At 37.7% G+C, this 13,537-nt stretch overlaps 1 protein-coding gene across 3 annotated transcripts in view; it reads right to left on the bottom strand.

Annotated features, from left to right (window-relative positions):
* The window catches only part of SPATS2 (spermatogenesis associated serine rich 2), a 101,002-nt gene that overhangs the window by 27,202 nt on the left and 60,263 nt on the right, over positions 1-13,537 (bottom strand). For 2 of the 3 annotated variants that reach the window (XM_079773441.1, XM_079773440.1), the window contains 3 exons: positions 13,151-13,412; positions 11,892-12,059; positions 8,998-9,133 (listed from right to left, as the gene is read on the bottom strand). In XM_079773441.1, coding sequence (XP_079629567.1) covers positions 8,998-9,133; positions 11,892-12,059; positions 13,151-13,412 — 566 coding nt within the window. The remainder of the gene's footprint in view (positions 1-8,997; positions 9,134-11,891; positions 12,060-13,150; positions 13,413-13,537) is intronic. The other variant, XM_079773442.1, reaches the window with a different exon arrangement.

Below are 13,537 nucleotides of genomic sequence, written 5' to 3'. Positions count from 1 at the left end.
TGGTTCCACCAAAACACACACACAGAGTAAATACAATGATCATTGTACTATCCTTTAACTTTCCTATTTTTTGAAAGTTTTCATAATAAAATGTTGGGGAACTATGTGTATTACAAAATAAATAGAGATGGTAGGAAGAGTTCAAAAGTGGAAAGCAGGATAAGCATAAGGATAAATAGTAGAGGCATTATTTACAATTAAAAACAATAGTTTACTATAATACAACTAACAATGAAGAGTGTTAAGCTACGGTTTTCCACCTGTTCCAAAGTGTAACGGTGGTCCCAGTACAGATCTGTGGCCAAGAGATTCAAAAGTACCTGTACTTTTAGGTAATAGTTTTAAAAAAATTTTTTTATTGCTTTGGGGGAGGGGGAGAAGGAGAGTGAGAGAAAGAAAGAAATCTGTTGTTCCACTAATTTATGTATTCATTCAGTGATTCTTGTATGTACCCTGACTGAGGATCAAACCTGCAACCTTGTTATATTGAGATGATGCTCTAACCAACTGAGCTACTCAGCGGGGCAAGTTTTTAGATGCCATAAATGCAAGCAGTGACTCCCCTAAGAGAGTGAAGAAGGCTCATTCAGACTTTCACACTTTCCAGTCTTGCTCACTCCAACCTTGTTATATTGAGATGAGGGTACCAATCCATGAGGGCACTAAGCTTGCAACTGTTCTCTTAAGGCTTTCCTGAATGGAAATATCATAATAAGCAACTGATATAGTGGATTCTGAAACTCCTAATGAAATTCAGCTAAATATTGCTGGGACGCTACTAAAAAGACACTATTATTAAGCCTGGGCCTTATGTGGTGTAGAGAATGTCCACATCCTTTCTTCAATCATGAAAGATGGTTTTAAATGATTAGTCACTATTACTAAGTTCTGAATGTCACTGAATGTTCTGTATTTCCTTTTCTCCTTACCAGAACTTTTTATCACCTTCACATTTGTTCAACTTATTCTAAAGCATCTGTGTAATTTAGTTGCTCAGAATAGCTGTTTCTGTAGCATTACCATTAGTATCTCTATGACATACTGGGTCTGTCATGTGAAGCAAGCCCTTTAGTTATTATATTTAGCATATAGCTTACTGATTCTAGCTCTTGCTTTCAATACCAAATTAGAAAACAATGTTATAATGGAAACACAATTCTAGTAATTTCACAGCCAATGATTTCTAAACTATTCAATAATGTTCTTAGAAAACATTTGTACTTGATTTTATTTGCTGATAACCTAAAACCTATTTATTCTGATTCTATTAGCCAAGCAAATCAGAAGGCCAAGCAAAGCCAATGCAAATACCTTCATTTCTCTGAAGACACTCTCTCTTCACATATAAAATAACCAAAAAAGAGAATTGTCAGTAGTTTTTATTAGCAGAGACTTAATAATGCTTCATATGTTTTGTAACACTTTATATTCCCTGCACTGGCCTTACTGGCCATCTGGGCTCAAAACAAAAACAAAAAACACCAGTTAGGTAGCCAGGTAATCATACAAAGCTGAACAATTAGGTAAAATGAACTGAAAAAACTAACGTATTAAATAAAAATTGGATCTTATGAAAAATTTTAATGCGTTCCTCTTTGTCAGGAGTCCTTTACAAAACATGTGGACATGTGATTTCATATTTCAAGGATCTAAAGTAACTTTTTAAGAAGGTAGAATGTGAACATAAGCTGTTCTTGTGGGACAGGCCCTCAAGAACAGCTTTTTTCTCCTCTTTTCTAGTGGTCAAAAGCATCTTAATTCTAAAGTAACACTAGAGACCATACAACTCAATAAAACCTTATAACACATTTAGAAAAAAGAAGCAGCAGCAATCTAGATTACCAAGGAGTTTATTGTTTAAGTTTCTAGTTGGTAAGGAAAACTGGTTAGTTTTGTGTCACATAGCTGATGAGATCCTCATTTGAAACTGATTTGTTTTTTTGAATCCTCTTCTGGAAATATGATACCAATTGAAGAATAAAGGCAAACAGATACTTGATAAGACACAGAAAAGGGAAGCATGGTACAGTGGGAAAGTGTCACTTAACACCAAGTATGACTTTGGGTAAAGTATTTTTTTCTGTATTCATCTTTTCTTATCTATAAAATGAGTATAATACAAGTGATATTGTTATATACATTAGAGATATTGTGCATAAAAGCTTCTGACATACAATAACAGCTCAATAATGGCAACAACAATTACTATTCTAACTTTCTATACTAATCTTGATTTCCCAGTTTCAGAATATTTAGTAAAATGCCTTCATATTAATTCTGATAAATCATTATACATTCCAGATCCATTGTCTAGAAATCCTATATAATAAAAGCCTAATATGCTAAGTGCCCGACCACTTGTTTGGCCTTTCGACCAGTGGCTATGACAAGCACTGACCACTGGGGGCAGACATTCCGACTGGTAGGTTAGATTGCTGCTGGGGTCTGGCTGATCAGGACTGAATGAGACTGGCCAGACACGCCCTGGAGCCCTCCCGTGGTCCCTCCCCTGATCTTGCACCGATGGGGTCCCTCAACCTGGCCTGCGCCCTCTCGCAATCCAGGACCCCTCGGGGGATGTCAGAGAGCTGGTTTCAGCCCCATCCCCACAGGCCAGGCCGAGGAACCCCACCGGTGCAGGAATCCGTGTGCCAGGCCTCTAGTTCTTAAATAAACCCGTACACACACTAACAGTGTAGGCAGTTATACAGAGGTGAATCTAAGACAACTTTAAGTGAAAAGAATGCATTACAAAATTATAGTCTCACTATGATTATAACTACTAAGATTATGTATGCAGATAGAGAAGGGACCCAAAGCAACCGAGAAAATTGTGTTATGGAGTTACATGACTTTCATTTCCATTTTTAAAAAACTATTGTTATAATTATGGAAAATATAGTGAAAATAAGAAAATAATGGAACCTTTACAAAAAAGAAAAACAAAATTCAGATTACTTCATCAAATGCTCTCATTCTACTTTGGTCTCTGTCTTCACCCCTCACTACTTTCTAGTATATATTGTTCCTTAACTTGAGCTACACTGTGTAAAGTCCTTGCATGTTCCTTCTATCCCTTTGCTTACATCATATTTCTTAAGTGCAGCGTTCTATCCCCATTCTTTCTGCAAATGTAAATTCCATGCTTCTTTCAAAGCTTCATAATGATCCATTTCCTCCAAAAAATCTTTTCTAATTGACTCCATTCCATAGTGACCTTTCCCTTATTGTCATACCTTTCCCACAACTAAGACCTGAAAAGGATATCTGAATCAAAAGTCACTCCAAGTTGTGACTTAAGAAAAGTAATTTAGGCTCTTCTGAAATACAAAATATTTGGATGGAATATTCCTTCTTTTATTGTTAATCCTCACCCAAGGATATTTTTCCATTGATTTATAGAGAGAGTGGAAGGGAGGGGAAGAGACACACAGAGAGAAACATCCATGTCAGAAAGACACATCAATTGGTTATCTCTCACACGCGCCCGTGACCAGGACCAGGGATCGAGCCTGCAATTGAGGTATGTGCCCTTGACCGGAATCGAACCTGGGACTCTTCAGTCCTTGGGTCGACATTCTATCCACTGAGCCAAACCAGCTAGGGCAGAATATTCCTTCTTACAGTTTTACTTTTAACTAAAAATATACTTATAAAGCCTTCCCTAGGCTCAGTCAAAATCTTGGTCCTCCTCATTCTACCCTGTTCCCTAATGACTAAATACGTTAGACCCTAAATTCTCTTACAGTGGGGGTTTTTCTTTGTATATGTGACATTGTTGCAACAACAGTCTCCAGCCTTCTTCCCAAGCTGTGAAGAATTTGAGGTTATACATAAAGTCAATGTAAGTCTGTGTTTAACATTGTGAAAATGTCCTAGTTGATTCCTCATTGACCTTAGAAGTTACTTTTATTTGAGCTTCTCTTTTCTTCTTATATTAAAACAATTTTTTAAATATATATTTTTATTGATTTCAGAGAGGAAGGGAGAGTGAGAGATAGAAACATCAACGATGAGAGAGAAGCATTGATTGTCATAATACCTTAGACTCAAATCCCTTTTAATAGTAAAGTAGAGCCCTAGCTGTTTTGGCTCAGTGGATAGAGCGTCAGCCTGTGGACTCAAGGGTCCCAGATTCAATTCTGGTCAAGGGCACATGCCCGGGTTGCGGGCTCGATCCCTAGTAGGTGGAGTGCAGGAGGCAGCCAATCAATGATTCTTTCTCATCATTGATGTTTCTATCTCCTTCTCCTTTCCTCTTGGATATCAATAAAAATATGTTTAAAAAAAAATAGAGCCTCAGCTGGAGAACTGAAGGGTCATTGGCTTGATTCTGATCAAGGGCATGTGCCTCAGTTGCAGGCTCAATCCCTGGCTATCCCTGGTCCTGGTCAGGATACCTGCATTAGGCAACCAGTTGATGTGTCTCTCTCACATCGATGTTTCTGTCTCTCCCCCTCCCTTCCATTCTCTCTAAAAAGTCAATGGAAAAAATATTTCTTCTTAAAAATAGTAAAGTAAAATAAAAAATTCCTACTTCCTAGGACAAAAATCTGGATAGATATATCTGATAATATGATTAAACACGTTTGGTGAAATGTAATTTTCATGTTTTTAGTTATTTTCAGAAATGATTAAAGAGTTAAATTTTTATTTTATTTTTTAAGAGTTAAATTTTTAAATCAAAGAACACTGAACCCTGCAGCTTGTTTGACTTAGTGGATAGAGCATCAGCCTGCAGACTGAAGGGTCCCAGGTTCAATTCCAGTCAAGGGCACATGCCCGGGTTGTGGGCTGGATTCTCAGTAGGGGGCATGCAGGAAGCAGCCGATCAATGATTCTCTCTCATCACTGATGTTTCCATCTCTCTCTCCTTCTCCCTTTCTCTCTGAAATCAATAAAAATACATTAAAAAAAAAAAGAACAGAGACCAATGGAGCTAAGTACTAGTAGAAATAAGGTATCAATGTGCTAAACATCAAAAACTGAAATAATGTAAAACAATAGAATGATATATACATTTTTAATAACACATTAGCCCATTCCTTTATTTCTATGCTTTCTGAGACATTTTTGAAGTACTCAGACATTTTTGAAGTTCATAAAATGATTCCAGCATCTCCACCTAGACTGTAAGTTTAAGGATCTAAAAGCCTTTGGTAATACTCCTAGTAGCTTAATATAAGAAGAAAATAGCCCTAGCCGGTTTGGCTCAGTGTTGGCCTGTGGACCGAAGGGTCCTGGGTTCAATTCTGGTCAAGAGCACATGCCCAGGTTGTGGGCTCGATCCCCAAGTAGGGGGCAGCCAATCAATGATCCTCTCTCATCATTGATGTTTCTATCTCTCTCTCATTTGCTCTTCCTCTCTGAAATCAATAAAAATATATATTTAAAAAATTTTTTTAATGTAAGAAGAAAAGAGAAGCTCAAATAAAACTAACTTTTCTAAGGTCAATGAGGAATCAGCTAGGACATTTTCACAATCTTAAGCACAGACTTACATTGACTTTATGTATAACCTCAAATTTCTTGACAGTCTTTTTCTTTTACCTGTTTTCTCCTTTTGTAAGTACCTTTTGATGTCAATAAAATAGAAATTTTTATTTTAAAGGCAAGCTGAGTGTTGTATCCTGTTTGTATTTTTCAACAACACATATGACAACCGTCTAAAGTAGTTTATACTAGTACAGTGGTCGGCAAACTCATTAGTCAACAGAGCCAAATATCAACAGTACAACAATAGAAATTTCTTTTGAGAGCCAAATTGTTTAAACTTAAACTTCTTCTAATGCCACTTCTTCAAAATAGACTCGCCCAGGCCGTGGTATTTTGTGGAAGAGCCACACTCAAGGGGCCAAAGAGCCACATGTGGCTCGCGAGCCGTAGTTTGCCGACCACCGTACTAGTATATTCCAGCTTCATGTTCCACTCCATATCCTGCTCCTTAATAGCCTTAAACTCAAGTCAACTAATAGTTTCAACAATGTCAGACAAATTTTACTAATAAGAAAAGTAAACTTAAGTCCAGAGATGTTTATTACTGAATCAACAATACAACCAGATTTTTAAGTGTTATGCTAGAGCTTTTGATTTTACCTTCCCACAGGTATGTCTCAGCTTTCATTTGGCCTCAAAGTGAAAGCAGTTATCTGTATAATTCCCCTAGTGCCCCATCAAGGGTAATGTAATCTTACTGTTGAAAATTTGTTAGAATCCTTTTCTTTTCTTTTACAATATAACCAACACTAAAAATGGCTTCCTAAGTGACATTAATTCCAAGCTCTGGTTCAGTGCCAAATGGAGTTAGCTCACCTGCCAATTATGTCTTGAAGTAACAACTACAAGGGACACTGAAATAAGGTAGTTTAAAAACGCAATCAGCCAGAGAGAAGGGTTTTATATCAGCAGGAAGGGGCAGGTAATCTCTTTCCTCAAGGTAAATTGACCTGGCTGCTATGTCTGCTAATCAATCCTAAATACACAGTTCCCAGGCAGGAAACCATTTCGTTTGTCATTTACTGAAGGAGGCTCCCCCTTGGCTGGGTTCCAAGTCAACAGGAACTCACAAATCTCTCTCCCAGAACTGTGTTTCCTGCTTTAGGCTGGTTCTGAATGGAATCAGATCCTGTGGCTAAGTAACCAATAAGCTAAGCAATCATGGAGACCAGAGGATTATCAAGGCAAAGTTGTGATGACCTACTCTTAGCACTTTATCCTTTTCCAAATGAGCCAACAATATCTGATATGATCATAATCCAGGGCAAAGGGCATAATGCTTCCTTGAAGAGGTGCAGAAAGAGAAGAAATCAGTTACTTAGAAAAATTTCCAGGAGTTAGAACTTAATTTAAGGTGAGTTTGGGATAATTAGTTGGATTTAGTTAAGTACAAAGATATAGAAGAGCATATTACATCTTAGGCTGGGGAAGTGGAGAGGAAGTGTGAATGTTAAGTTTTTGAAACAACAGGTAATCAGGCTGGAGCAAAAATGTTTGTAAGAAAAACAGAAGACAGGACATTAAGTTTCTAGCTATAAAGCCTGAAAGGGGAAACTTGGGATTTAGGACAAAGCATGGATAGACAAGTAAATGAATTACCTATCCTAGAAGTACTTTTTGGTTATAATGGTTGAATGAAGCATTCTAAAATCTACAGATGGTAAACACAGGGGTCAGGAACTTTTTGGAGGTTATATTCTACATCTTTGTTAATTCACTCCTCTTCAATCCCAGAGAACAGGAGGATGAGGCTACCCATACTCCCTCTATTTCTGGTCTGCTGTGGCATAACGTAACCAGACTAAGTTTGTAAATAGAGACACAGTTGAACATGACCTAAGGGAACATGACAGGCAAGAAAACAGATGGCTGGGAGAAAGAATGGCATAGGTTCTCTCTATTCATGAATACTTCTTCTAATTTTTCAGAAATCCAAGCAAGTTTTATAAATAAGCAGAGCCAGACAGTCCTCTATCTCAAAATGTCTACATAGGTGCTTTCTTCCCATCATTTTACTTAATTTGTTCTTTAAGTCCTTTCTAATTTCAAAAAAGTCCCTTATAAAATGCAAATGCTTCCCAAAAAGGAATTATGGTTCAAATATCAATAAACACTAATACCAAATAATTAAAACAGCGTTAGTATTCTAGAAAACATTAGAATATATTTCTCCCCCCAAAAGATTGTATGATCAAATACATGTGAGGAACAGCATAGTACACCTCCCTCTTGAAGATCACAATGCACATGAACATTTTAAAGGCACTAGAAGTGCAGTAGTAAAATTTTTGTTAAAAGTATTTTCAAACTTATTTAACTACCAAACTATATTTCCCCTACAGAGTACCTATTAATATACTAGAGGCCTGGTGCACGAAATTCGTGCACAGGGGCGTGGGGAGGGGAGTGTTGTCCCTCAGCCCAGCCTGCACCCTCTCCAATCTGGGACCCCTCGAGGGATGTCCGACTGCCCGTTTAGGCCCGATCCTACCGGGATCGGGCCTAAACGGGCAGTCGGACATCCTTCTCACAATCCAGGACTGCTGGCTCCCAACTGCTTGCCTGCCTGCCTTCCTGATTGCCCCTAACCACTTCTGCCTGCCAGCCTGATCACCCCCTAACCACTCCCCTGCCAACCTGATTGATGCCTGACTGCTCCCCTGCCAGCCTGATTGCCCCTAACTGCCCTCCCCTGCAGGCCTGGGTCCCCCCAACTGCCCTTCCCTGCAGGCCTGGTCACCCCCAACTTCCCTCCCTTGCAGGCCTGGTCCCTCCCAACTGCCCTCCCCTGTTGGCCTGATCGCTCACAACTGCCCTCCCTTGCAGGTCTGGTCCCTCTCAACTGCCCTCCCCTGCTGGCCATCTTGTGGTGGCCATCTTGTGTCCACATGGGGGCAGTCATCTTTGACCACATGGGGGCAGCCATCTTGTGTGTTGGAGTGATGGTCAATTTGCATATTACTATTTTATTAGATAGGATTTTAAGATATGAGTATCTTATCCTGTGCTCCCTGCACCTAGTCTTCAACTCCTACAGATATGAGTATCTTTAAGACACAGTTTAAAAAATACAAAATTAAAACAAACCAATGACTCATAACAGAGCAAAAATTAGAATAGGATGTGTTACAAAGGATGAAAGGAGGTAGGAAAACAGAGACAGATTTCTCCTTTATAATTTTATTCACAAATATCATGTCATTGATTACAGATCCCTAAAGTGAGAATGCGTGATCTACTCTATAATTATTTGCTCCTTTCCAAACAATATGAACTTCAGGCCCATATCTAGAGCATTATGAGTTCTTTGTCCCACTCATTCGCACACTATCACCAAAAGCAACAGAACAAAGCAGAAAGCTTAATCTATCATAGAATTTTAACATCTCTCCCACTATGTAAAGTAGTTAGTAGTCAGGAATTAAATAATTTGATGAATGATTGACCATCTTTACAAATAATCATTTTTGTGCTACTGATATCAAATATAAGTTAACTTACCAGCTCTGCAATTCAGCAAAAGCTTGTTTCATTTTCTTAATGGAAGCATCCATCTCTTCTTTAACTACAACTCGATATCGTCCAAGAGACACTGTGCAGCGCTGGAGGTCTTTCACAGATTTTTCAATATTGGAACCTTAGGGAAAAAGTCCCAAAGATTAATCTTTAAAAGTATAGGTAACTTGAAAGATGGATCTGAACACCTAAACATGTAAAGTAACAAATGTGTGGACTAGGGAAGTTTCCCAAAGGCCACCCTCTTTAACAAGAAAACTAATGTTTTCACAGATTAAAAAAAAAAGAAATAAGCCCTAGCTGGTATGGCTCAGTGGATAGAGCATTGGCTCGTGGAGTAAAGGGTCCCGTGTTTGATTCCAGTCCAGGGCACATGCCCGGGCTGTGGGCTTGATCCCCAATAGGGACATGCAGGAGGCAGCCAATCAATGATTTTCTCTCATCATTGAGAGACCTTCTCTCTCTCTCTCTCCCCATCTCCCTTCCTCTCTGAAATCAATGAAAATATAAAAATAAATAAATAAATAAATAAAAATAAGTATCCTGACTAAGAAGAAGTAATAGGACTTTAAATTTACCCTCCTATCTTACACAAAACACACACACACACACACACACACACACACACACACACAATCTGAATCAATGGTTTTCAGACAGTGGACAATAGGCAGTACTTTTTCCCTGAGAAAATAGAAATAAAAGAAGTGAGGTCTATGATTGGTGCAAGAAAAGTTTTCAGGCTGTAATGCAAGGAGCAGTACTGGAAGTCTCCCTGACTTGAGGGGACAGAGTTGAGAATTCAGGGAGGTCAAGGTTAGAATTCTCAGGGCAGTACTGGAGAGGAGAGAGCTACACAAAGATGAGAGAATTGTACAGAGACCTACAGAGGATTCTGAATGCATGAGTGTGAGGAAACTATCCAAGACAGGGAAAAGAACTGCTGGAAAGGAGCAGGTGGAACAATCCCCAGAGCGCACCCAGGCCATGAATAGTTCATTTTCATACCAGCCAGAGTGAGGTACAAGGTACAGCACTTGGAAGTGCTTAGTAATAATGCAAAATTAGCTCGAGAATAAAGGCTGCTCCAATATAACCTAACAAAGCTTAAAAGCAAGTCTCAAACTGTTTCCAAATAATAGTCCCAGACAAATCACAAGAAGATTTTAAAAAATACAAAAATATCCAGTAATAACAAAGCAAAATTCGTAACGTCTGGCATTCAAAAATAATTACTAGCCCGGGTGGTGTGACTCAATGGTTGAGCATCGACCTATGAACCAGGAGGTCATAGCACATGCCTGGGTTGATGGCTTGATCCCCAGTAGGGAGTGTGCAGGAAGCAATCAATCAATGATTCCCACTTCCTTTCCCTCTCCCTTCTACCCTGAAATCAATAAAAATATGGTATATATATTTTTTAAATTACTAGAAAGCCCAAGCCAGGTGGCTCAGTTGTTTGGAGCCTTGTCCCATACACCAAAAAAGATTGTGGCTTCAATCCCCGTTTGGGATGTGTACATTGGAGACAACCAATTGATGTTTCTCTCTCATATATATGTTTCTCTCTGAAATCAATAAAAGTACATTTTAAAAAATAAGATAAAATATTTTACGTACTCAGCACAATTTTAGCCAGTTTCTAAAGTTCTATTAACCATTCTATACTCACCAATGTCAAAGTTATATATACAATTGATAGTTGGCATCACAGATCTTAGAAGTTAATAATGTGTCCAGATATAGATTAATTTTTTTATTTCAATTCTTCCTATCAATTTGATTTCTTTTAAAATCTACATAAAAGCTTTCAAGCCTTGTGCCTTTATTTTGTTTAACTGAATATTCTCAGACTTGCTTTTCTGCACCAAGCTGACGGTTATGTTAGAAAGATGAAAAAGGAGAACTTCACTGATTAAATTTAGCTCATGTGGAATAAATAATTCAGTAAAGAGTACAGGTTACAAGTGTCTTTCACATTTCTGTTTCATTTGTTTAGTGGAGTGGACCACCACGTGTGTATGCATGATACTCAAAAGGGCTATTATCTCCATCTGTTTAATTAACTGATTATTTAAATGACTATTATAGTTAAATTTAAAAAAGCAAAAAGCTACCACTAGTCAATACTAAGTATTTAAGAGAAAATGACCTTGTTTAAAACTAGAGTCTGACAGGTTTTAATATGAGCATTAAGTTGTGAAGAGAAATAAAAATATTTATTTCAAATATGTCAGAGCTTTTTACTGTTGAGTCAACCAGGAGATAAAAATGAAGAAAACACGATAAAAATGTAGCAGTAAAACAAGTAAAAGAAATATATTAATGGTAGCATAAAAGTCATCCTTGCAGTAGAGTTTGATTTTCATTCACACACAAAAAATCTCCACTATTGTAACAAGACTGTATAGCATCTGAGCTACTATTAGACTCCAACTGTGTACACAGAGTCAAGTAAGAATTGGATAGTCACCACCTGGAAAAGGAATACCTACAGAACCTTCTCAGACCTTATCTATGGGAACAAAGAGGTAACTTGCCCTCCTTAGCCAAAAACACAGATTTTTTTTTTTCTCTCTAAAAGGTAGGCTAAGCCCTGGCTGGTTTGGCTCAATGGATAGAGCGTCGACCTGAGGACTGAAGGGTCCCAGGTTCGATTCCGGCCAAGGGCACATGCCTCGGTTGTGGGCTCGATCCCCAATAGGGACATGCAGGAGGCAGCCGATCAATGATTCTCTCTCATCATTGATGTTTCTATCTCTCTCTCCCTCTCCCTTCCTCTCTAAAATCAATAAAATATATTTAAAATAAATAAATAAATAAATAAATAAATAAATAAATAAATAAATAAATAAAAGGTAGGCTAAGCCCCTATTTACCTAGCTTTTTGTTGGTGGAGGAGAGTGGAACATCTTCCATGCCCAGATTTGAAAACTGCGGTCTTGAGAGAGATTTGATAGCATTCCTGTTTTGTTGAGAATTCTGAGTAGGGTGCATAGTCAAAGACTTGGACTCAAAATCAAAGACACCATTTTCCAGCATGGATCCTGTCAAAGAAACAGTGTTTTTTAGACAAGACTTAAGAATCAATCAATCAAGCAGTCTTAAGTGTACACAAAGAAAAAAGGTAAAAAATATTTTAGGCAAAACTATATTTCTTTTAATCTCTCTCCCCAAAAATGATTTTTCTTAAATGGCTGTGAACAAAATCAAGCCAAATCAGCTGAATGAGGCTCTCTGGCTTAGCTCCAGGCAGTATCCTGAATGAAGAAGAAAAGAAGTCTGTGCTAACTCATCTCTAGATAGACTAGCTTGTTCCTTGTACCTATAGCTTCCTTGTAACTTCTGATAGCTTCTATAAATTATGTTGAGGGAAAAAGAACTTTATACTGTCCTAGGGCATGAAGAGTTTAAAATCTTTAGGGAATAGAAAGGGCAGAGTTAGAAAACGAGAGAGCTAGTTCCAAAAAAAAATGGAGCCACTGACTATCTTTGATTTGTTTGAGGTCACTTTAGGCATTATATTTTTGTCTTTTTGTGCTTGTGCAAATAAAAGAACGTAAGAAAGAACAGCATAATTCTTAAACTGCCATTACATTTATAAAGCCAGTGCAACTGAGCAAGGAGAACTGGATTAACAAATAAGTAATTAAAAAAACTACTTTAAGAGATATTCCCCACACTCATCAAAATGGTTAATAAAACAAAGGAAAACATACAAAATATGTAAATTTACAACTAACACTAATCTTAACTCTGTATTAAAAAACAAATGTGAGACTATAAAAACCAACAGTCTACTTCTGGATTTACAGTTATCATATATTTCTCACTGTGTTGGATCTTAGAATAATATCAACATCAATTCATTATAATAATTTTCCTTAATAAGTGAACAATTTAAAAAATCTTAAGGGCATCTTCTGTAGTCGACTGCTTTAAACTGAAATTAAAATGAGACAATGAAAAATAATTACGTTTTTCTAGGCCTTTGATAATTACAAAATGTGACTCTTTCACATGAGCAGTAACAAAAACTAAAAAGTAAGAGACTAACTAGATTTAATTTGATTGCTTTCTCAACCAGGAAGCCCCTGGCTAAGAATGCAACTTTTCAAAGATCTGTTAATAAACTCACCTGTTCTGTCCAGCATATCTGGCATGGAAGACTCAGGATCCTCCAATTCTCTGGCATCTATTGAAAGTGTCTCCATACCTTCACTGAGTGAGTCCACAGACTCAGTATCATTGATGGCACCATTAACATGGTAACCATTAATATCACCTTTTTCTGGAGAAGGCGTGGACTGCTCCTCTTGAATAGAAACCAATTTACTGGAATCTAGGATACTGTTACTTGCTTCGACTGCAGGTTTTGGTTTGCTTTTCTTCTTTTTGTTCTAATGATTATTAAAGATTTGAAAAAAAGAAAAGGAAGAGAAGACCCCCCCACACACAGAGAGGTAACTCTAGCTACCCAAAGGCAACCAATGTTACCAATTTCTCATATGTTCTTCCAGAAACT

The sequence above is a fragment of the Cnephaeus nilssonii genome (assembly GCF_951640355.1).
Source record: "Cnephaeus nilssonii genome assembly, chromosome: 6".
Taxonomy (NCBI): domain Eukaryota; kingdom Metazoa; phylum Chordata; class Mammalia; order Chiroptera; family Vespertilionidae; genus Cnephaeus; species Cnephaeus nilssonii.
Note: the sequence above shows the minus strand (reverse complement) of the source record. Positions and strands in the feature narration are given on the sequence as shown.